At 38.2% G+C, this 21,404-nt stretch overlaps 1 protein-coding gene and 1 long non-coding RNA gene across 2 annotated transcripts in view; one reads left to right on the forward strand and one right to left on the reverse strand.

The window, feature by feature from the left end:
• The window catches only part of ZNF385D (zinc finger protein 385D), a 467,763-nt gene that overhangs the window by 87,182 nt on the left and 359,177 nt on the right, over positions 1-21,404 (forward strand). The window contains exon 2 of the mRNA XM_068404866.1: positions 6,960-7,238. Within this exon, the coding sequence (XP_068260967.1) occupies positions 6,960-7,238 (279 nt within the window). The remainder of the gene's footprint in view (positions 1-6,959; positions 7,239-21,404) is intronic.
• Positions 7,674-21,404, reverse strand: part of LOC137665619 (uncharacterized) — a 42,386-nt gene continuing 28,655 nt past the window's right edge. Inside the window, exon 3 of the long non-coding RNA XR_011048524.1 lies at positions 7,674-7,733. This is a non-coding gene — a long non-coding RNA (uncharacterized lncRNA). The remainder of the gene's footprint in view (positions 7,734-21,404) is intronic.

Here is a 21,404-nt window from a genome sequence, read left to right on the forward strand (position 1 = left end):
TGATTTATCTTTTTTTTTTTCTTTTTTCCTCATAAGCTGCTACTTCTACTGTATTTTGTGTGGCTTTTTGAAGAGAAAATTTGGTAAATAGTGGCTTCAAATGTGATGTGATGTGCACTGTATGAGACAGGAGCATGAAATACTGACTTCTGTCTGCAATTTTATCACTGACTAGTAATTTAGCTCTTGGATGTATGATCTGACAAACTCTTCCTTGCTTTTTAGAAGCAAGTGGTGGTTACTCTTGCAGTTCTAAAACTCTACGTAGCAAAGCCTACCAACAGTGTAAAAGTACATAATGCATGTATTTTCCAGATTTTCAAATCAGCTTTTATTGTATTATATATTATTTTGTATTTAATTTTTGCCTGAAAGACAGCAAAATCTGAAAGACTCAGAACAAAGGATGTCCTGAAAAATCAATTATTTTAAAAAAAGCCTTTCCAGTTCCAGTAGGTTCCCATTCCCCAGTAGCTCTTTCACTGAAATGACGTTCATTCATCCATCCAGAGAAAACAGATGAGTCCTGCAGCGTATCCTGAAGGTTACTCAGGTCATTTGGGAGGGAGCTGCCTTTCAGAGATGCAGTGCTTTCACTGAGTGCCCTTTCACCGTTTTCCCACTGTATGTTTGTAACTGCCACAGCAGCAATGTGTGAAATAGACCATCCGTGACTGAAATCACTCTGCGCTCAAAACCAGGAGCAAGTGCAACCCTGATCAAAACTAGAAAGCTACAGTGTCAGGATCACATCATGCAGTGACAATGGGGACGGAAGAAGCAAAAGCTATGTTATTTTTGTATTCCTGATCCTTCCCCCAGGCTGTCCTGCCCCCTCCATCCATGTATAAAATAGATGGCGATATGTTCATTTTAAGCTTCTCCCACGAACAAATTTTTAGAGCTAACATTTTATTTGGTGAGGTCAATTTAGAGGTTGCAAAGGCAAGTTAGCTGTCACTGGCTTCTTGGTAAAGGTGTTACAAGTACCCGAAGCAGCAGGGATTTTTGAGTAACGGAATGGGTAAATAGGAAGACCTTAGCATACAGATACCAGTTTTGGGAAGGTTCCTGTCGCATATATTGGCTCGCAGTGTGGAAAAGATTCTTAAAAAGCTGACACAAAGGTCACCCTGCTACGATGACTGTCATCAACCAGTAATGTCCTGTCACCTGAAAGGCATAGCATCAAATTTATGATGTTTGAAAAGATTTGAAGATTCCAGTTATTACCAGAAGGGTTTTTGTGTAGCATGCTGGTAACATTCCCCCAAGAGGTGAAAACTGACAAGGTGATAATTAAAGAGAGGATCTTGATATTTTTTTTTTTTAAACATTGTGCTAGCAACAGTTTCTTTGAAAGCAGCTGATATCTGTTGATATCTGAAAACTGTGTTTTATTATTACTTGCAAAAGTTCAGTCCTTTTAACATTTTAAGAGGTTATTATGGCAGGCAGAGCAAGACTCATCCCATCTAACCTGAGATCTACAGCGCAGACATCTGCAAAGGAAGAGGAATACATGTTTCTAAGAATAAAACACCTGAATTTGTAATTTTAGTCTATTTCACAGGGAGATGACTCTTTCCATAGGCCCTGTTGGTGAGATTTACAGTGACTGCAGAGCCTAGGGCTGACTGAGATGCAAGCATCTGCATCTCTGATGATTGCCACTTAAATGTCTTTCACAGTTTCAGAATGAATTATTAGAAATCCCTGAATGTTATCATTAGTGGACTTTTGTACTTAATGCCCTGTTTGTATTTTCTATCCTTCAGCTGTTACAGGAATATATTTGTTGTAGTTGCGACCTGTTGGGAAGAAGACAGGGAGATATTCTTTAAGATGTACTGTGTCATTCATCAATGTCAAGTGGTCTGCATTGAATACAACTGACTTACCTGCATAGTGGTCTCTTACTCTAGGATTCATATACTCTATTGGCCTCTTAAATGTACCCAAAATACTGGACTATTATGTACACAAGGTCAAGGTCACAGTGAATGGGATAGTTCTACGCTGACAAGAAGACAGTCTGGAAACAAAGCAGATGTAATACAAATGAGCAAACTTTCCTTTCAATATCCTTGAATAGAAAACGTGCTATTGTCTTGCAGTTAAGGTGGTAAGGATTGTTTCACGGGAAGGAAGTAACTTCTAATCTCTTACATTCAAGCACATTTCAGAAGAGAAATCTCCAGGCAGTAGCTATGTTAGCTAAGCCAGAAAACACCACAAATTGTAGTTGTGCTGGTTTTCCACATGGGACAGTTTTCTACTTCACAAAGCTATAACGTCATGCAAAGTTCTTTTTACAGGTAAGCATCATTGAGCCATGTGGTAGGTTAACCTTGGCTGGACACCGGGTGCCCACCAAGCTGCTCGATCACCCCCCTCAGTAGGACGTGGGGGAGAAAATAAGATGGAAAAAACCCTTGTGGGTCAAGATAAAGGCAGTTTAATAAAGCCACGTGTGGAAGCAAAGGAAATAAAAAGATTTATTCTCTACTTCCCATCAGCAGGTGATGTCCAGCCACTTCCCAGGAAGCAGGGCTTCAGTGTGTGTAGCGGTTGTTCCAGAAGAGAAACGTTGTAAATAACAAACACCCCCACTTCCTGCTCCTTTCTCTTAGCTTTTATTGTTGAATAGGTGTCTCATGGTATGGAATATCCCTTTGGTCAGTTTGGGTCAGCTGTCCTTGCTATGTCCCCTCCCAAGATATTGCCCACCCCCAGTCTACTGGTAAGGTGGGGGGGAATGTGGGAGAGACAGCCTTGATGTTATGCAAACTGCTCAGCAGTAGCCAAAAGAGTGGTGTGTTATCAACACCTTTCTAGCTACTAATACAAAGCACAGCACTATGAGGGCTGCTATGGGGAAAATTAACTCCATCTCAGCCAGACCCAGTTGAGTTTGGAGCTCCAGGGAAAATAAATGTAAGCATTTATCCACAGTGCTATTTAAATTTGCTTGAAATTTTAAGTTCTTTGTTGCCTTGCTCATTCGTTTCTAGTTCACTGCAGTCTTCATTATGACTCCTAAATGTTGAGAAGTTAGCTTTCTTTCAGGGGGGAAAAAGTGTTCTCTGCAAAACTGATGACTTTATAAGATATGTAACCAGTACAGTCGAGGTGAACTCTATAATGTGATGGCAGGGAAAATGGGTTTTCTGGAATGAGATTAGAATGCAAGACAGGAGTATTCTGTATGCTAGAAATAAGACTCTCATAGATTAGGCTGTGTTGACTGGAATATTGGAGGGATGTAATAACATGCTAATACACTTTATTAGGCTGCCATCTTATCTGTGTAAGGAATTAAACATGTGTACAAATAGTGTTTAATTTACTAGATTGTATTTGCTTACAAAGTTTTACATCTCTGTTATAAGATCTGTTTTATTATAGTAATCTCATGCCTATATGACTAGCAGTATAGGTCTAGAGATATATTGTACTTTTAAATTCATACTGCGCTCTAGTGGGGAATGCTTTCAATGCAGATGATTATATATATAAATGTACAGCATTTATATAAACTGGGATTTCTGAAAAGTTACTGTCATCTAGAGCAATTTAGTAAAACTAGTGCTGTCATAGTAGCATTTTAATCCTTGTAATGCTTTGATTAAAGACAATTTCTTAATTTACAAATATTTTAGACAGATGAATATAGCTCTCTTCGGAGTGAACAGTATCTCCAGCAAAGTCCAGAAGGCTGAGAGGTTGATAGATCGCTGCTGCTTCCTCAGGAGGAACCTCCTCATTCCATTAGGAGAAATATGCTATAGATCTGCTATAGAAAAACCTCAGGTTTTCTCCATAGCTTCCAGAGTCTCATAATGCCTTATGGGACAGTTGTGATTTGTCTATAAAAGTTCCTATCATTACTCTTGGTATAATAGGTTTGATTTTAATAAATAATTACTTTTATGCTGCTTCTTTTTCCTCTTTGATTTTGCTTTGGAATGAATTGTTTCGCCTGCTTTCTCATCTTTTGCTTTAGACAGCTAAAATCCTAGATAAGAGTTGACTATACACAAAAGCTGAAATAATAATCCTGACTGAACTGGTTGAATGAGGTTTTAATCTACAGCAAATGCAGAGCTCCTCTCAGAACTGGGACTGTACTTTCTTAAATGAAGTAGGGTTTAGTTAGCATAAAAGAACACAATACTAATTAGATAGCAAGCAAATCTGAAAACTGAGGTTGAAACTGTTTTGAATGTTGATAGGTTTTAGGTTTGCATCTTTACATAAATTTGTCTTTATGATTTGATTGGAAAGCAGTAAGGGTGTTTAAATCCTTGGGAGGGCTGACAAAACGTTTAGCTGATGAAATTTACAATATTTGAAGCTCTCTCAAGAATGATTTGCAGTATTTTGGTGTAAACCCAAATCTGAAGGCTGGTTTAGACTTCTTTGTAGATACTGAACCTTGTCTGGATCTGGGATTAAAAGCATCTGTAGCCTATTTTCTTGTGTTGCTGCAATCACCTTTTTTGTCTCTAGGTTGACTGATTTGACAGGTAGAGACCAAATAGTATCATCACATTTAAGGCTGGAGTAATTTTGTCACTCAAAGCACAGATTAGATTCTTTGGCTAGACCTTTATTTATTCACTAAGTCTGGGAGAACAAGCAGTTTAAGGATTTATATGCTATATAAAGGTCTCATCAATATGCTAAGTTGGTATAACATTTTGCACTCCTTGAATAGTAAATCAGGTTTGCAGTGCACAGAGCCTGTGCCATTTTGCTCACCTTTAGTCACAGAAGCTCGTGTTTACATTGGTTTCACCTGAAGTTCTGCAGATGGGATTATCTTTTCATTTCCATAGTTGTTGGTTTGGTATTATCTGAATTGAAGTTAACTGTCCTTGAATTATAATCCTGGGAGTTTAAAATAAGAAACTAATAGAATTTATTTATTATTTGTCTTTGAACTATTTTGAACCAGACAGGTTATGAAATGATTAGACTTGGGCTTGAAAGCATTGACAGGAAGTGGAGAGGGAATGACTGAGGGATTGCTAAATACCTAATTAATAAACTCAAGAGTGAGTTCTATGCATTTAAGCTTAGCTGACTAAAATATAGGGGGGTTATTTTTTCCTCTATTAATTGCAACACATCAAAATATATAAATATGGGAAACGGAGATTAACTCTCACCTTCCCCACTTCCCCTTTCTTCTCCAACTTAAAAAATGCATCTTGCATTTCTAAGTGCTAAAACAGCTACAAATTTGTAGCGAATAGTCAAGCGCAGTATTTGAATGTAGGAGTGTATGTAATGGAATGTAACAATAGGTTTTCGCCCACATAGTTTAGCTGACCTATGTATTGTATGGTCTATACAAAAAAAATCAAAATGAGATACTTATGGATTTAATCCTAGAGAGGATTATAAAATATTTCTGCCATACTAACTACTTGTATTTCCTTGGTGGAGCGACCTTGGCTGGCTGTCAGACCCCCGCTCAGCCACGCTCTCAGTCCCTTCCCACACCAGGGCAGGGAGGGGGAAGTAAGGTGGAAAATATCGTGGGTTTGAGATACAGACAAGGAGAGCACTTACTGATTACAGTCACGGGCAAAAGAGATTCAACTTGGAGGAAGTTAATTTAATTTATTGCCAATTAAAATACAGTAGGATTGTAAGAAACAAAGACAAAACACAAAACACTTTGTTCCTCTTCCACACCTTCTTCCCGTGCTTATCCTCACTCCTGACTCTTCTATACTACTCCCTCACCCCTGAGCAGTGCAGGGGGATGGGGATTGGGGGTTGTGATCACTTCATCTTTACTGCATCTTCCTCCTCACGCTGTTCCCCTGCTCCAGCATGGGGTCCCTTTCACGGGATACAGTCCTTCATGAACTGCTCCAGTGAGGGTCCTTCCTGTGGGCCACAATTCTTGAAGAACTGCTCCAGTATTGGGCCCTTTCTATGGGGGACAGTCCTTTAGAAATAGGCTGCTCCAGTGTGGGTCCCCTGCGGGGTCACAGGTCTTGCCAGAAAACCTGCTCCTATGTGGGCTCCTCTCCATGGACCGCAGACCCTGCTCCTGCATGGGTTCTCCATGTGCTGCAGCTTCCTTCAGGGCATGTCCACCTGCTCTGGTGTGGGGTCCTCCATGGGCTGCAGGGCCAGATACGTGCTCCATCGTGGTTCTCCATGGGCTGCAGGAAGACAATCTGTGTCACCATGGTCTTCACCATGAGCTGCAGGGGAATCTCTGCTCCAGTACCCAGAGCATCTCCTCCCCCTTCTTTTCCACTGTCTGCAGGGCTGTTTCTCTCACATTTTTTCAGCTGCTGCATGGTGTTTTACCCCTTTCTTAAATATGTTATCACAGAGATGCCACACCTGTGGCTGATGGGCTCAGCTTTGAGCACTGGTGGGTCAGTTTTGGAGCTGCCTGGAACTGTCTGTCCCCAGCATGGGGCAGCTCCTGGCCTCATCTCAGAGAGGCCACTCTCCAGCCCCCACTGCCACCACGTGTGCACCTGCACCCTATACAGTTTCCTGCTGAAGATGACAGTTAAAATGTCATGAGCTTCCTCTAGACTTTGCTGATATTTCTAGCTTGGAATTTGTTAGGTTGCTTTTCATAGGATAATTCTTAAATAATTAAACTAACCAAGCGATAAGATAGAAATAATTAAAAAAAAAATCCCCATGACAGGTTGGCTCCAGTGGTAGGTTTAATAGTACCCCTGAACATTTAAAGACATTCACCTGAGTGGCTGTGAAGTTACTCAAGTTGCATAGCAGAACTAAAAGACACAAACAGAAAGCAAAATACATGAGCAGAAATGTAGTGTTAAAATATGAAAATGCAAAGAATGATTTTCTACCTTTTACTGGTTTGCAGATGTGGGAATCTTGTGTGTATTATTTTGTATTAGTCATTAATTTTCCCTCTTATGTTTTTTTTTTTTTCGCCCCCCCAGAAAATATGAAGAAGCCCTGGAGCCCTGATTTACCAGTTGATAACCACTCATACAATTCAGATTTCACACCTGTCCCAGACAGGGAAGGTGAGAAAGAATTAGCACCTGATGGCACTGAAGAAAAGAAGGAGAGAGAAAAGAAACACACTAATTTCACGTTGTGTAACGTTTGTAACATTCAGCTGAACTCTGCTGCTCAGGCACAAATCCACTACAACGGCAAATCCCATCAGAAGAGGTTAAAACAGCTCAGCAATGGAAATCTGAAAAGTGATAATGGTAAGCATTAAAATAGATATCCCTTTTGCCATGTTTTGATCTGAGAATTGCAGCAATGTGCAGTAATATCAACATATATGAGTCTAAGTATTTTTTTTTTTATTCAGCCAACAAATTCTTTGAAGTTAAGACAAAGACTCTTGGTGACTTCAGAGTGCTTGGGGTCATCCCTAGCATGAGCATCTGACAAATAGCTAAACGTATACTGTCTGTATTGTTATAAGTGTTTTCATTTTATATTTTGTTTACATGATTATGTTGATTCAGATTCTTTCTCATTCCATTTGCATTTTGATGGTTTTCAGCATAATCAGTGATATTCCATATCTCATAGTCTACTAGAAAGGTTATACTTGTTAGGGGTATGTGTGCTTTAATGAATGTAAGGTGGTTGCAAAATAAATTGAAACAAATACATTCCCATACTCACTTCACTTTAGCTTGCTTCTTCAGAGTTCAACTCATAGCTAGCATAGGTCTGTTCAAAGATCATGACTGAAATCAGAGATGGAACAAAGGTTATTTTGCTTTTAATTGACTTCATTGACAGCTTTGGGAAAAGCATTTTATAGTAGGTGGCATGTTTTCCTATCATCAGAGTGAATTGTACGCCTCAAAGAAAAAAACATGTTTGTGGCTTTATGTACAAAAGTGGATCAGATAATAGAGGCAAATGATGGTCTCTGACAAGAAAAAACAGATTACGTTATAATTTTCTCAATTTCATAACAGGTAGTACTCAACTTTGCTGTACTATGGGTAGAGTTGTACTGTACTGTTCTATCTGCTTCTGTGCACCATGTCACAGAAATGATGGTCTTAATATGATGTACTTAGGTTTTTCAGACTTTCTTCAGGCCACACACATTGCCTGATATTATGTGCCATGAGTTGCTTCCTGTCCTGCCTGCAGAAGGATATGCAGAACACTAATCCTTAGATATTATTTAAGAGGTATTTTAATAATCTGTGCTTTGTCCTGGCTTTGAGTTGGGAATAATATGGGTATGTTGCTGAAGTGTGTTGGATGTGAGTGCTTTGCTGTGTACAAGGTGTTGCTCATTTCCTTAAAACAAAACAACAACAAAAAAACCCAAACACCATAACACTGAACAACACAAATAATTTTGTCTTTAAGTGGCAGCACTGTGACGTTTAGCACTGTTCATAGTTCAGGCTTAGGAAGAATACCACTACCATTAGTAGAAGCTGTGAAAATGCATAAAGATTGATTTCCTAATTGATTAAAGGTGCAATATGGTTATCCACAAACGCATTCTTTCTAAAACCAAATAAACAGTCTAATGTTATTGCTGTCTTCAGTTAAGGTAAAATTGTGTTATCGTTATTATTAGCACAACAATTTTGTTAATGATAGAAAGTGTTTTTCTGCATTTCATTTTTCTGCTTTAATCCATGGTAATGAAATAATTAGTAACTAAGTAATGCTTGAATTAGTGTCAAAGGGCTTCAATCATGCTTCATCATTTATATTCTAGAGAGAATCAAAATACTAGTGTAGCGGCATGTTTCTTATTTCCTTCTTAAAAGTATCCCTATGTTCTGTGTAGCAGCATCCATTTGTAGTCAGAAAATAGCTGATGGACTCTCTAGCTCTTTGTTTCAAAGTGTAGTTATTTTGGGGGGTTGCCTGAAACTTGAGGCTTTTCAAATCTGTCAGATCTTTGAGTATCACCACAAGTAGCACTCCACTGAGAGAATAATGAAGGGAAGAGCATAAGGAAGTGATTTTTCCCATGTACCAAACTTTGAGATTTCAGTTTTTTTAAACTGAACATTATGAATGAAATAGAGACCGATATTAAATATTTCTTGCTAAAAGTTAGAACTGAATTAGAACTGAGCGTTTGAGTAACCACCCTCCCTGCACTTTGAACAGAGACCCTGTTTGAGATCCCATTTCTAAGTCAAGTAGAAATCAGAACCTGACAGACCTTCTACAATAATAGGGTTTGTCAAAACTAGTATATCTGAAATATGGGCAGTGTTTTTTCGGATGAATGATTGTTTTGTCGATGAGACCCCAGCAAGCTCAAGTGACATATGACCATGACTAAAAAAAAATGTGACTTGACCCTTTCAGTTTATCATGTACACACAAATGACACTTTTTGAAGGTCACTGGTGTAACTGAAGTAACTGTTAAACATGCACGGTGCTGTTTATTCAATGTTCATCAGTACGTGGCTTTATTTATGAGAATGGTATTTCTTGTGTAGAAGTCTGATTGTCACAGAAGACAGCTGTTATGCTCAATGTCCAGGTTAATGGTCTAATCATTCTGGAGGCTAAATTCTGCTGTAAATTAAAACGAAGTAAAGCTCTGCTTTGAGAGATTATATTCTAAGGCTTTGTCATCAGTAGTTATTCGTTGTATCTCATGTTGAATGAGTGAAGTGCTTGGACTACACACAAGAAAACCCCATTTCCAAATACAGTGATTCATGGACTCTACTATAGGTCGTATATGCCTTTGCAAAGTTGTGTGCTCACTTGGAATTAACGTATGTGGAAAGGTTGGGAAAAATTGGAATTGCGACTTCTCCTTGTTTTGTTTCGTCTCTGAATTACTCCCACAAAGAAGGATGGATTTGTGTGTTTTATATCACAAGGGGTAATAGAAATGGAGGATTGATTTATATGAAGCAACAGCCCATGTCTTGTTCCCAAATAATTTGCCATGGACTGCTGAACAGAGGTAGGGTTCAGCTATATTAGCATTTGACTGTGTAATTAAAGCTGTCATGCTATAGTCGTCATCTTCAAACTGTGTGAAGTAGCTTTTATCTGCTGGACATAAATAACAGAGCATGTTATTATACTTTAATATCTCTGCATAATTTCATAAGGTAAGTTGCTTCAGCACAAAGCCTATTAACCTCTGCAAATATGCAATTAATAAATAATGTGCATTGTGAGATTAAAAGCAGCATTTCTTTCCTCCTGTATTGGTATCTGTACCGAACTTGACCAACTCACCAGACTGACTCAAAAAAATTTTGCTAGTTGCTTATCTGTCATCTTGGCAGCTTTACTGTATGATTCCCACTTGGTTCCTTCTTGGGGCAGAGCAGCCTCAGAACAGCACACTGTGCAGAGTCACAAAAATGATGTGAACCCATTGTTTCTTGTGTCATTACTTGGTGCAGTGATTTGTGATGACTTAACAGGACATAGTGAGACAACAGCACTTCTGTTACTGAACTGTATGTGCTTGCGAGTAACTCGGTTTTCCGTGTTCCTTCCTCCTCATAATTGCCTCTTATGTCACTTTAAAAGACTTCTCACACTTTCCTCATTACACCCTATAATATATTCTTTTTGATGGTGATTTTTTTGCCTTTCTCATCGCGTACATGCAGCAGCAAAGTGACAAGCAAGTCAGTGGAGATTTTGAGTAAGTTGTGGGATTAAAAGAGGGCAAAATGCATTTCCTATCTGGTCTGCCGACACGGCACCACTTGTCCCAAAACCAGCCTGGACTCTCTGGGAAGAGGTGACCTCTTGTGGGAAATCATTTATTCTGACCAGCAGGAGCAAGACTTTACGTTTCTACTGACAGAATGGAAAAATAGCTGTGGATGCAAATATATAGCAGTACCAGTGAGAAAGCTGAGATTTCTAAGATTTTATGTAAACCAGAATTTTCCCTGTGCTTCATTGTGTGTAAGTTTCTGAATCATCACGGGTGAATGAGGCATGGTTAGGACAAAAACTAAAACTGCTTTCCTCTGCAATACTTACTACAATATATTAAATAACAAGTGGAAAAATAATGAAGGAGATGAGAAATGCCACAAAATTAATAGAATTCCTTTCACTTTAAAAATTGATTTCTGAAACATTATTCTTCTGAAACATAGGAACCAGTGAGACGTTTGGCAGTAGTTTCTTTATCTAGCTCTCTGAATTCATAACCCAGACAAAAGACTATCCAGTTTAGCAAGTTTAATTTACTTTCTTTTAAACTAAACCTGTCTACAACGTTTTGTTCAGTGAAATGTCATCTTAGTAACATTTTATTATACTGTGAACAAGGAAAGTGAGTGCATGGAAGACAGAAAGAGAAAACATCAGAATTAAATATCCTTTTTTTTTAATCCCTTGCTAATTGCAAAAAGCAAATATCTTAATTCAGCACTAGATGTTACTTAAGAAATGCATAGCAATTTGATTGTTACAGTTACACTGAAATATGCACTAAAATATGATCAAGATTTGTTTCATTTTATTTGTTTTATTTTTTTCAACTGCATTTGGTGGTTGAATGTAGCTTCCCACAACAACTCTTGAGATGACAATTCCATAATATTTACGCAGTAAATTTTTGCACACTGGTCAGAGAAAATATTTAATCTTTTACAACTCTTTTTTTTTTCTTTTTTTTAATCTAAATCCTGACTTTTTACAGTCCTGCAGATAGGAAATCTAGAAGATTCACCTAAAACCACGTGCAGAGTCTCCTTCCTTGCACTTTTCTATTGCCGGTTCTTTTCTGCTTCTGTGCTGCTGCTATGCTTTATACCTCTGCTGTCATTTTTTTTTTTTGATCATGAAAACTGGCAGCTTTGGGGCAGACAGAATCTTACTTTAAGGTGGTAAACTACCAAGGTACAGCTTTCAGGGAAATGGTGTCACCTGCTCTTTTCATTGCATTAGTCCTCCTTTCAGAGAAAGAGGGATTGGATAAGGCTTGAGGAATGAAGGAAATCTTCAGACAAAGTATATTCTTCTTCAGGGGAGATTTTCTGTTAGTTTCCTGGGAAACAAGTTTTGTCAGATCAGTTTGAGATGTTTCTGAAAGTCATGTCTCTTGCCAACTTTCTTTTTTTTAATGTCATGTTCTGATGCAGAGCCTCATGGCCCGTTAACAGTAAATCCGATATGAGTTATCCTCTGGTTTTAAGCCTCTAGTTTGTGGGTCATAGATGCCAGTATTTTGTAAAGAAGGCACAGCAGGTTCCTTCTGGGTGCTCTGTAATACCTCCCAAATGTCAACACTGGAGATCTCTGGACAAGTAGGACTGGCTGAGAGCAGTGTGTTGTCACTTCCACTGCTCCCAGATGTAAATCTTTCTTCTTATTCCAAAGCACTTGTCTGTTTTCATCATGTTTCTATTCCAGTTAGTGAACTATTAACACAGTTTCTGCTTTTAAGAGCATTTTTGCACGCAAGATATGCTTTTAAAGCACTACTTGTATTTACAGATTTTTTTTCAGAAATGTAATACCCACCATATATGACATCATAGGTCAGCACAAAGTTTTATCACAAGGTAACTTGTGTATCATTGAATGAATTAAGCTTAAGAAAGAGCCAGCTCACACCAACCATATGCATAATGCTCATATTTCCCCTAATAAGCGCAGTAGGATCCACTTGGCTTTGTGAGTATACAAAAAATGATGGATGAAAATTGTGGACAAACTCTTTACATGTGTGCAAATATCCATTGTAGACTTGCTGTAGTTAGCTGACTGCTACGTATTACAAATAAATACAAAGGGACATTACTAAATTATAATAGAGACCAATCATAGGTAAACCCTAGCATTGTAACAAGTTGTGGGGAGGCTGGGGAGAAAGTGTAATGAGTGGACCTGGAATAACTTCAATAATGCCATGCGGTCACAAAGGTAACATATATTTTATCAGTTGCCAAAACATTCTTTTGTATTTGGGGAGGAGAAATTCATAGTACTTAAACAATTTTTCATGTAGTATATCAGGTAATTTGTCCACTGAATAGCATGACAAAATGAAAAAAAAAAATCTAAGAGCCTAGAAAACTGTGTTTATTAATTATGATTAATTCTTCAGAAGCTGGGGGGATAAGTAGAAATTCAGGCTAAATATCCTTAAAGTATTTTTGAAGTTCCTTGTTCATCAAGTGCAATTAAGAATGTGCTTAAGTCCTTTGTTGAAGTATGGTTTTGGTCTCAACTGGCAAATTCCTTCCTTTTCTACCATCTTAGGTGGCAACTGAATAAAAGTCCTGGTTTGGCCTAAAGTAGGCCGATTTTCCTTTCAGTGATTTTTACTTTCAGCTAAGTCTCCTCTAAGTAACTGCACTTTCTGAAACTAACTGCATGTTTTGCAGACAGTGTCTGCTTCCAGGACTGATAACACTCGAAGTTTGTAGTTATCACTGAGGCACCGGTAGGGATGTTGTGCAGTAAGGCTCTTGCTGTACTTAGTCTTAGAGAAACCAAGGTCACTGCTGAATTCCTCACTGCTTACGAGTGAAGAGCCGAAGGGGGGTCGCAGCTGCAGCGAGGAGCAGACAGGGTAGGTGACCCAAAATTGACCAACGAAGGTATTCCATCCCATACACGTCATTCTCAGTATAAAGCGGGGGGATCACGAGGGTCTCGCTCTCTTTCTGCTATGGCCGGTGTCCAAGGAGGACTCCGACTGTTTTCCTGCTGCCCCCGATTCCGATCCGTGCATCCCTGAATCCAGCTCTCGACCGTCGCTAGGCCCAGCCTGGGCCTTCCCGGAGCCTGCCCTGCAGTGCCAGTGGTGATGTGGCTGACTTCAGGGGAGCTCAATCTTGGTTTTGTATATATATTTGTATATATTTGATTATTTCTATTATTATTATTATACTCCTTTCCATTATTATAGTTTATTAAAACTGTTTTAACTTTCCAACCCGGAAGCCTCTCTCCCTTTTCCCTTTCCCTTTCCCTTTGGGGGGAGGCGGGGGGCGGATAACAGAGAGCATCTGCCACAGGTTTAATAGCCAGCCCAGCTTTAAACCGTGACAATAAAACCTTCTGTGGCAGTTATGAATCAAACCGTTTAAGGTATGGGAAGAGTCTCAACCATCAAGAGCTGGGTCTAAACAAGCCTCTAACTACAGGTTGAAAAGTTACAAAGAACTTGGTTTGTTCTAGTTTTCTGCCTGAATATAAGACTGCACAGGTTCTCTTTTAATATCCCCAACTGTATAGAGTGCCCTCCTTTTGGGTACCATCTCCAAAGCAAGATGCTTGACAAGTTATCTCCATCCAAAGGACATGGATGTTTGTCCATGAGAAATTCTACAACAGTGTCAGACAACTGAAACAAGTTCAGGAGTGGGTCCGTCCTTTGCTGCCTTCTAGCGAACCTGGAGAGGCTTTCTGATTGCTATGCTAAGGTAGTGGGGGCTGAGGTGCTTAAAGGTGTCTTCAACAGCACACAAAGGCTACTGTTACATGCAGGTTAGAGGATGCAAATCTTCACCCATTGTGTGCCTGATTGCTATGTTTAATCCTCTTCCATACTCACAGTTCTTACGCTGTATGTTCCAAACATTGTTCTCGCACAGTTTGCATGTCCTTTTTAGACGTTTATGGCCTCGTGTACTCAGCACTTTCTGTTGCTCCTACATGTACAACACTTTTTCTTCTATGTTGAAAAATAACTGCCCTTTTAGTCCTCAAATCTGTGCTTAAAATATGCTTGCAAAAAGCAGGAAAGCTGTTATCTTGCTCTCTTTTTGCACCTCTGCTTAACATCAACATAGCCTCTTTTTAATCACTTTTTTTTCTTCCTTTTTTTTTTTTTTTTTCTTCCTGTATGGCTTTAGGCTAGAACCTGCCATACACCCTATTTATCTGATCTGGTTTGTCTCTCCATTTTGAAGTTAATACTGTTTTAGGTAAGTGTTGTCTTAATGTTTTATGCTGTAGCAGGAATATGGATAATCAGTACTAAATTAGCTGTATAAGGTTTAGTTACTCTGGGAACACTCTGTCCATCTGTGTTGTTTCTCAACTGTGCCGAGATGTTGGTCTGCCATTCTTTGCTTCTCCCTGAGTGTGGCACCAGTCTTGTTTCTGAGAATGCTGGCATTTGATCTCTACTTGCATGTACAGCTAACAAACTCTTGAAACCTGTTTTGCATGATCTCCATTTAGTTCTGCTTATATCACTAGGTCCAATATAGATTATGATGACCATGGCTTCCTTCCAGACCTTCTCAGTAACTTGTCTTCTTTTAATATGATGGGTTTTGTTTTTCCTGCACTGGCATCTGGTAGGCAACAAATCTTCTATGAGTCATGACAACGCACTAAGTTTATCAACATTTCCCGGTGTTAATTTCCTGAGAGCTAGCCTTTCCCATATTCAGTTATTTTTCTTACTTAAAATATAGGTCTGTATTCCTCAATGAGGCTGCAAAAGGATAATTTTGTACCTCTCATGTGGCATTCATTTTTTAATTTTCAGGATATCACAGAATTTAAGCAGAATTTTTGAGCTATATCTGAGTAGAAGAAAAATAAAGCAGGTATCATCAAATGTGACACATGTTTCAGTAATGCTGACTGTTTCTTATTTATGGTCTTTTATTCCTCTGATTCAAAATATACTGTCTTCTGATACTCATGTCACTGAAATCTTTAGTTAATTTTTTATCCTCGACATGTTTCATAGTAGGGAGAAATACATCTCAAGATCAGAGTTTTAAGACCAGCTCCAATGAAATTAATTACAAACTCCTGTTGATTTCAAGAGAAGGAGCCAAGTTCCTCACTCTATTGAGGAGCTTAATTAATGTTAGCACACATTTCTGCCAGTTCAGTTTACGTCATCGAGGAAGCACCAATTCTAATCTACAGTTCACATTGCTACTGTGTGAATGAGTTAATCTGTGTGATGTCTTTCTTTTGTTTCTCACATTAATGCTTATATGTTAGCCTGGCTGGAGTCCCCAAGCAGACAGCATTGTAGATATGTAATCAAGACATAATAAAGATTTTTCCCCCCAGTTTTTCCGTGTATGTGGAATTCGAGAGCTGGAAAGATACACTAATTTTAGCAAAGCAGCTCACTTGCTAAACTAATTCTTTGTTCTGTAATCAAAATGAGAATTCTTCTCTAGACACTTTGTCAGGGTAATACGTCTTTAAATGCAAGCGTCCCTAGTGAGGATGGTATATAATTTATTATATGGAATATAATGTCAAAGATTATTCACAAATGGAGTAGTATTAATTTTCTTCTGTTGAACCTGTTCCATTTGTAATTATTCGTAGGAACACTTAACTCATCTGTCCCTTTTTTGCCAGGAGAACCCCATCCCTACCTCTGAGTAATTCTTATTCCATCCCAATAGAAATAGCAATATTATTAAAAAGTTGGTAAAAAAAATTCTTCCTTCCATTTCCATTCCTGTCCTCAAATTCAACAGAGATTTGAAACTTGGCAGCTTGCATTGTGAAAAGATGTTTTTTCCACTGGGGAAAGACAGTAGAATTTTTTCTTTTTCTTGGTCCTCCGTTAAAACAGTTCAACAGATGCAAAAACATGAAGTCCTGCAGCTGGAACATACATAAGTACAGGCTGGGGACTGACTGACAGGAGAGCAGCTTTGTGAAAAAGGACCTGGGTGTCCTCATGGGCAACAAGTTGAACATGATTCGTGAGCTTTTGTAGAGATGAAGGCTTAACTAACTGCACATGGGGCTGCATTTGCAAAAGGGTAAGTAGGAGTTTGAGCAAAGTGATTACTATCCACTCTGTGCTTTTGACATCATATGTGGAGTACTGTGTCCATTTCTGGGCGCCCAATACAAGAGAGACATAAACAAAAGGGAGTAAGTCTGGAGGAGTATCACTAAGATGGTCAGATTGCTGGAGCACAGGACTCACAAAGAGAAGTTGACAAAGCTGGTTTTGTTTACTGTGAAGAGAAGAAGGGCTAATAGGGGATCCTGTTGCAGTCTTTAACTTCTAGGGGGATTTTAGAGGGAAGATGGATGTATACAGTGAAAGGCCAAGAGGGGATAGTCACAAGTTGCAGCAAGGGAAATTCTGATTAGATATATCGAAAAAAGCATTCAGAACTTCACTATAAAAATGGATAAGCACTGGAATAAGTTGCCCAAAGAGGCTGTGGAAATTATTCTCTGGAGATTTTAAGAACTCAACCTGACCTAACCTTCAAGTTCTGTTTTGAGTAGGAGGTTAGGCAAAGTGAATTCCAGAGATCCCTTTCCACCTGAATTATTCTAAGAGTTCTGTAGAAAATGCACTGGGAAAACTTCATTTTTAAAGATTCAGAGGCCTACTTGCTTAATTTACATCAGAAGCAAGATATAGGCAGCCAAAGGCTTGGATTTTTCTTTATAGCTGTGTGTTTAAAAAGAAAAAAAATGCCAAGAAAACTCCACTCTGGATGTCAAGTTGCTGATAATATTTGTCAAAAGCAAAACAAATACAGTAAAATCTGTATTCTTAGAAAGGCTTTGAGATGTAAAACAAACTGTTGAAGCCTTTTTTAGTATTTCTATTTTTTCCTCAAATTGCCTGTAGCATAGTCAGAACTGCTGTTGATGCATGTTACAGTCTATCTGGTTAAAGATTATCAAAATAAAATTCTTGTCCTCTAAAAGAGGAAATCTAGGAACAAAGCTGCTAGTATACATGGATCTTGTTTTTAGACCTTTCTTCTGTCATTAGTGGTGACAGAGGGAAGAACAGGTGCTACAGGATGCAGTAAGTAACAACCATTGAAGATGTCAACAGTAGACCCTGCCATGTCAACACTGGAGTGATCAAACAGCTCATTTAAAAAATGACCCAGTAATTAATATTGAATTTGTTCCTGTTTTTTTGGTTTTGTGTGTGTGGTGTTTTTTTTTCCTCACAGATCCCATCTCATAATGAAATTAAATTATGGTTAATTAAGAAGTAATTTTTGTATGTTGAAGGAAACATACAGATCTCTATTTAGAATTGTTATGGTAACCTAGTATCAAAAGTACCACACATCAGTAACAGAGTATTCCCAATGTTTTAAAATCTTGAAATGTTTAAGAAAAAAACATTGCCATAATAATTCACTGTATTTTGTTGGATTTTATCACTGACGTTTGATGTCAGTGACCCTTGTCACAAACAGATGAAATATGCTTGAGAAAGCCAAAGAAAAGATACTGAAACTGCCAAGCTTTGTAAAATATATATTATTCAGAATTGCAGCATTGGCATTTAAAGACTTACTACTGTGAAATAAATTGTTTTAAGAACATTGACAAGCCTCTCTGGTCTTATGCACACTCTAAATTAAAAGATTGTGGAAACAATGCTATAGCTAAAGAAAGAACAATTGAATATGTTTATAGCTGGCATAGAAGTCTCAGTACTATTCAACAAGGAAACAATTTTACCAACACTTTTATTTTTTAAAAGCCAGAAGAGGTTTAAATTTCAACAGGTTGACTCTCTTAATTTTAACTCTGTGAGATTGGATGTATGTTTAAATAGTTATAAATTACTTTTATGTCTTTTGGTACAGGCTGAAAATTTGGACTGTAGTTTAATCTGTTATATACCTGTAAATCTGTTGTGGGGGTAATAATTTGCGTCTTTTGTGATTCCTTTGACATCGCACACAGCCCATCCTACAAAAACCATTGACCGTGTTAAAAGAGTACTGGAGGGTCAGGTTGAATTTGAATTTGTGTGCTTCTGAGTACAGCAGTTATATGTTCATACACACATATACGCACACACACAAAAAAATTATGGCACAGTTTATTCTTAGTCTGCATAGAAACACGTTAGCTCTTGGGCTAGTTCGAAAGAAAAATTCCACTGCTGTGCTTTATAGGGAGCACACTTGTGCACCATCTCCCTGTTTACTCAGAGTCAGTCCTGTATGGTAGTCAGCAGCTAGTTACTTTTTAATCTTTGAAAATTGTAGTGGATGTGTTTTTGCTGAAGTACAGCAATAATGCCTTTTTGAAAGGAATTTTCCAGACACTATGTTTATTTTGTCAAATCAGAAGTCATGTTGATGATGTTTTCAAGTGAACATCAGTAGGAATAAAGCTTCCCAATCCTTAATGGCTCTGGAAAACAGAGTTGCATTTTTCCTAATTTAGTTTTATTCACTGATCCTGCGAATTTTATAGTCCAGAGAACGTGCTCTTACGTAGTATGACGTAAGGCTTTTTTCCTTTCTTATATCTTTATATTTTTCTATTCAATACACTCAAGAAAGCCTCCCACACTTTAGTATTCATATTACGACTAATGTAAACCAATACTTAACAAGAATAGGTATTATTACTTTTGACAGATCTCTAGGAGTTTGTTAGTTGTTGATAGGATTACTAAAACATTGTATCTTTATGCAAGAATTCTTTTTTTTTTCACTGGGAATATCAAGTGGTATAGTTACTGTTTTGAGTACTATTAAGATATCCCTGATACATTTTGGTAAAAACGTATATCCCTTCCTATATCTACTCTTTTTTAATTTCTTTAGAGAGTGATCTTCATAGTATTACTTTCTTATTTTGCCAACTAACTGGATATTTTATTAAGTGTCATCATAGAAAGCTTGAGTGATCAAGCTTAGCTGATCCCCAAAGTTACCCAGAGAGAGAGTTGTCACCATGACTTACTGTCTGTGGATACCCAAAGGATTTCTGGTTAATGTGTTCTGACAGAGCTTTCCATGCTCTGCAGTTCACCTGCTATGGATGAGATGCCATTAAAATGTGGTGGCTGAGGCAGCATGTACAAACATAAAATGGCAGGACTGGTGAGTTTACAGTGCAGTTTCTGAAGATAAGGCAGGGTAAAAATCAAATTATATCTGCTTCATCCTTTAGATTCCTTTGATAATAAAGCATTTCACAACATACTTGAGACCAAAGCAGACAGGAATATGTGCACAAAGCACAGCACAGGTCTTGAAATGTGCTCAATTTGTTTATTTTGCGTGCAAAGTGGGGTGCCTAAGGCTCCTTTTCTCTTGACATTGTGTAAGGTCAAAAACTACCCACTGTGACCCAAAGAAACCCTAATAAGGGAAAGGCAGGATATTACCCATACTGAAGGCAGTCATAGACCAACAGCAGCTTCCTACTAGACCATTTTACTGTAACAGTATGAGGTTAGACTCATACTGTTTAATCTCATGGAAAAATGTAGAAGGCCTTGCTTCCCATGGAGAAGCACTCTCTCTGGTCGTAAAATGCCCTTCATAACTCCCTGTGAACAGTGGTACAAACCCCTGGACAAACTTACTTTTTTGCATAAGAGGTTCAATGCTGCAGCATTAGGAGACTGACTAATGAGGGGACAGTAGGATTCAGATGGTGCTAGGTCAGTGCTTTTTCATGATTTGGTGGGAAAATCAGGCATGAAAACTCATTTTTATAGGATGGGATTAACTTGCAGAGGTAAATACAAATGTAGAAAATTATTAGAATGAGTAAATGGACAACTGTGGGGAAGACTACGGGATAGGGGAGGGAACTATTTGTCTTGTACGTCAAAGTAATTGAAAAGCTGACAGAACATAAAATATTTTTTTCTTCCTGACCATCTTGAAGTCATTAAGGAAATTGCCATAAATTTTCATAGATTTTATATTTCACATTCACTTGAACGCCTGGTGCATATATTTCCTACTCAGATGGTGGGCTCCTTCTGCCAGGCGCCGGCAGGTTGGTGTAAATTACCCAGCAGAAGTTAGAATGTTCTTTCATTGCAAGCTGACAAAGTGAAAGACACATTAGAAAAGTCAATATTCTCCCCAGCCATACCACCCTCTCATTTCTTCCTCCTTCGTCTTCAAGGAACCCTAGGAAAAAAATTAATAGTCCTTATCTGAGGAAAACTTCAGTGAAATGCTTGTCTTAGAACTGCTTGATTTTGAGCAGGGAAAAGTCTTCAAAGGTAAACTGTGACATTTCTCAGCTTTTTGACTCTACATAGTATTTTGATTTTCTGCTTTGTTTTTAACCCAGAGTTTAAAAATAATGTTTCTATGCTACACAACTTAAAAATAAAGTTCTTAATAACTGGAACTATGTTTCAAGAAAATCCACTTCTGCATTGTATTTTTTACTCCATATAAATACCAGCAAGAAGATACAATGCAAAAAACCCTTTCTGCCTGGCTCAGCACAAAAAAGATTTATCCCAATTTAGATAACATGTTATTTGAACACGAAAGTACTGAGCAATGAATCACACATTTCCTCTGAGGAATCCAGATTTCCATGCCTATAAAGTTGGGTGATCCTTGGAACTTTTCTCAGAGAAATATAAAACGTACCTAACTCTTTGTACTCTTCTAGAAGAAAGCTCTTTTGGAGCATAAAAAGACCCATAGCATATTTGTCATGTTG

The sequence above is a fragment of the Nyctibius grandis genome, chromosome 7, assembly GCF_013368605.1.
Source record: "Nyctibius grandis isolate bNycGra1 chromosome 7, bNycGra1.pri, whole genome shotgun sequence".
In the NCBI taxonomy this organism is placed as follows: domain Eukaryota; kingdom Metazoa; phylum Chordata; class Aves; order Nyctibiiformes; family Nyctibiidae; genus Nyctibius; species Nyctibius grandis.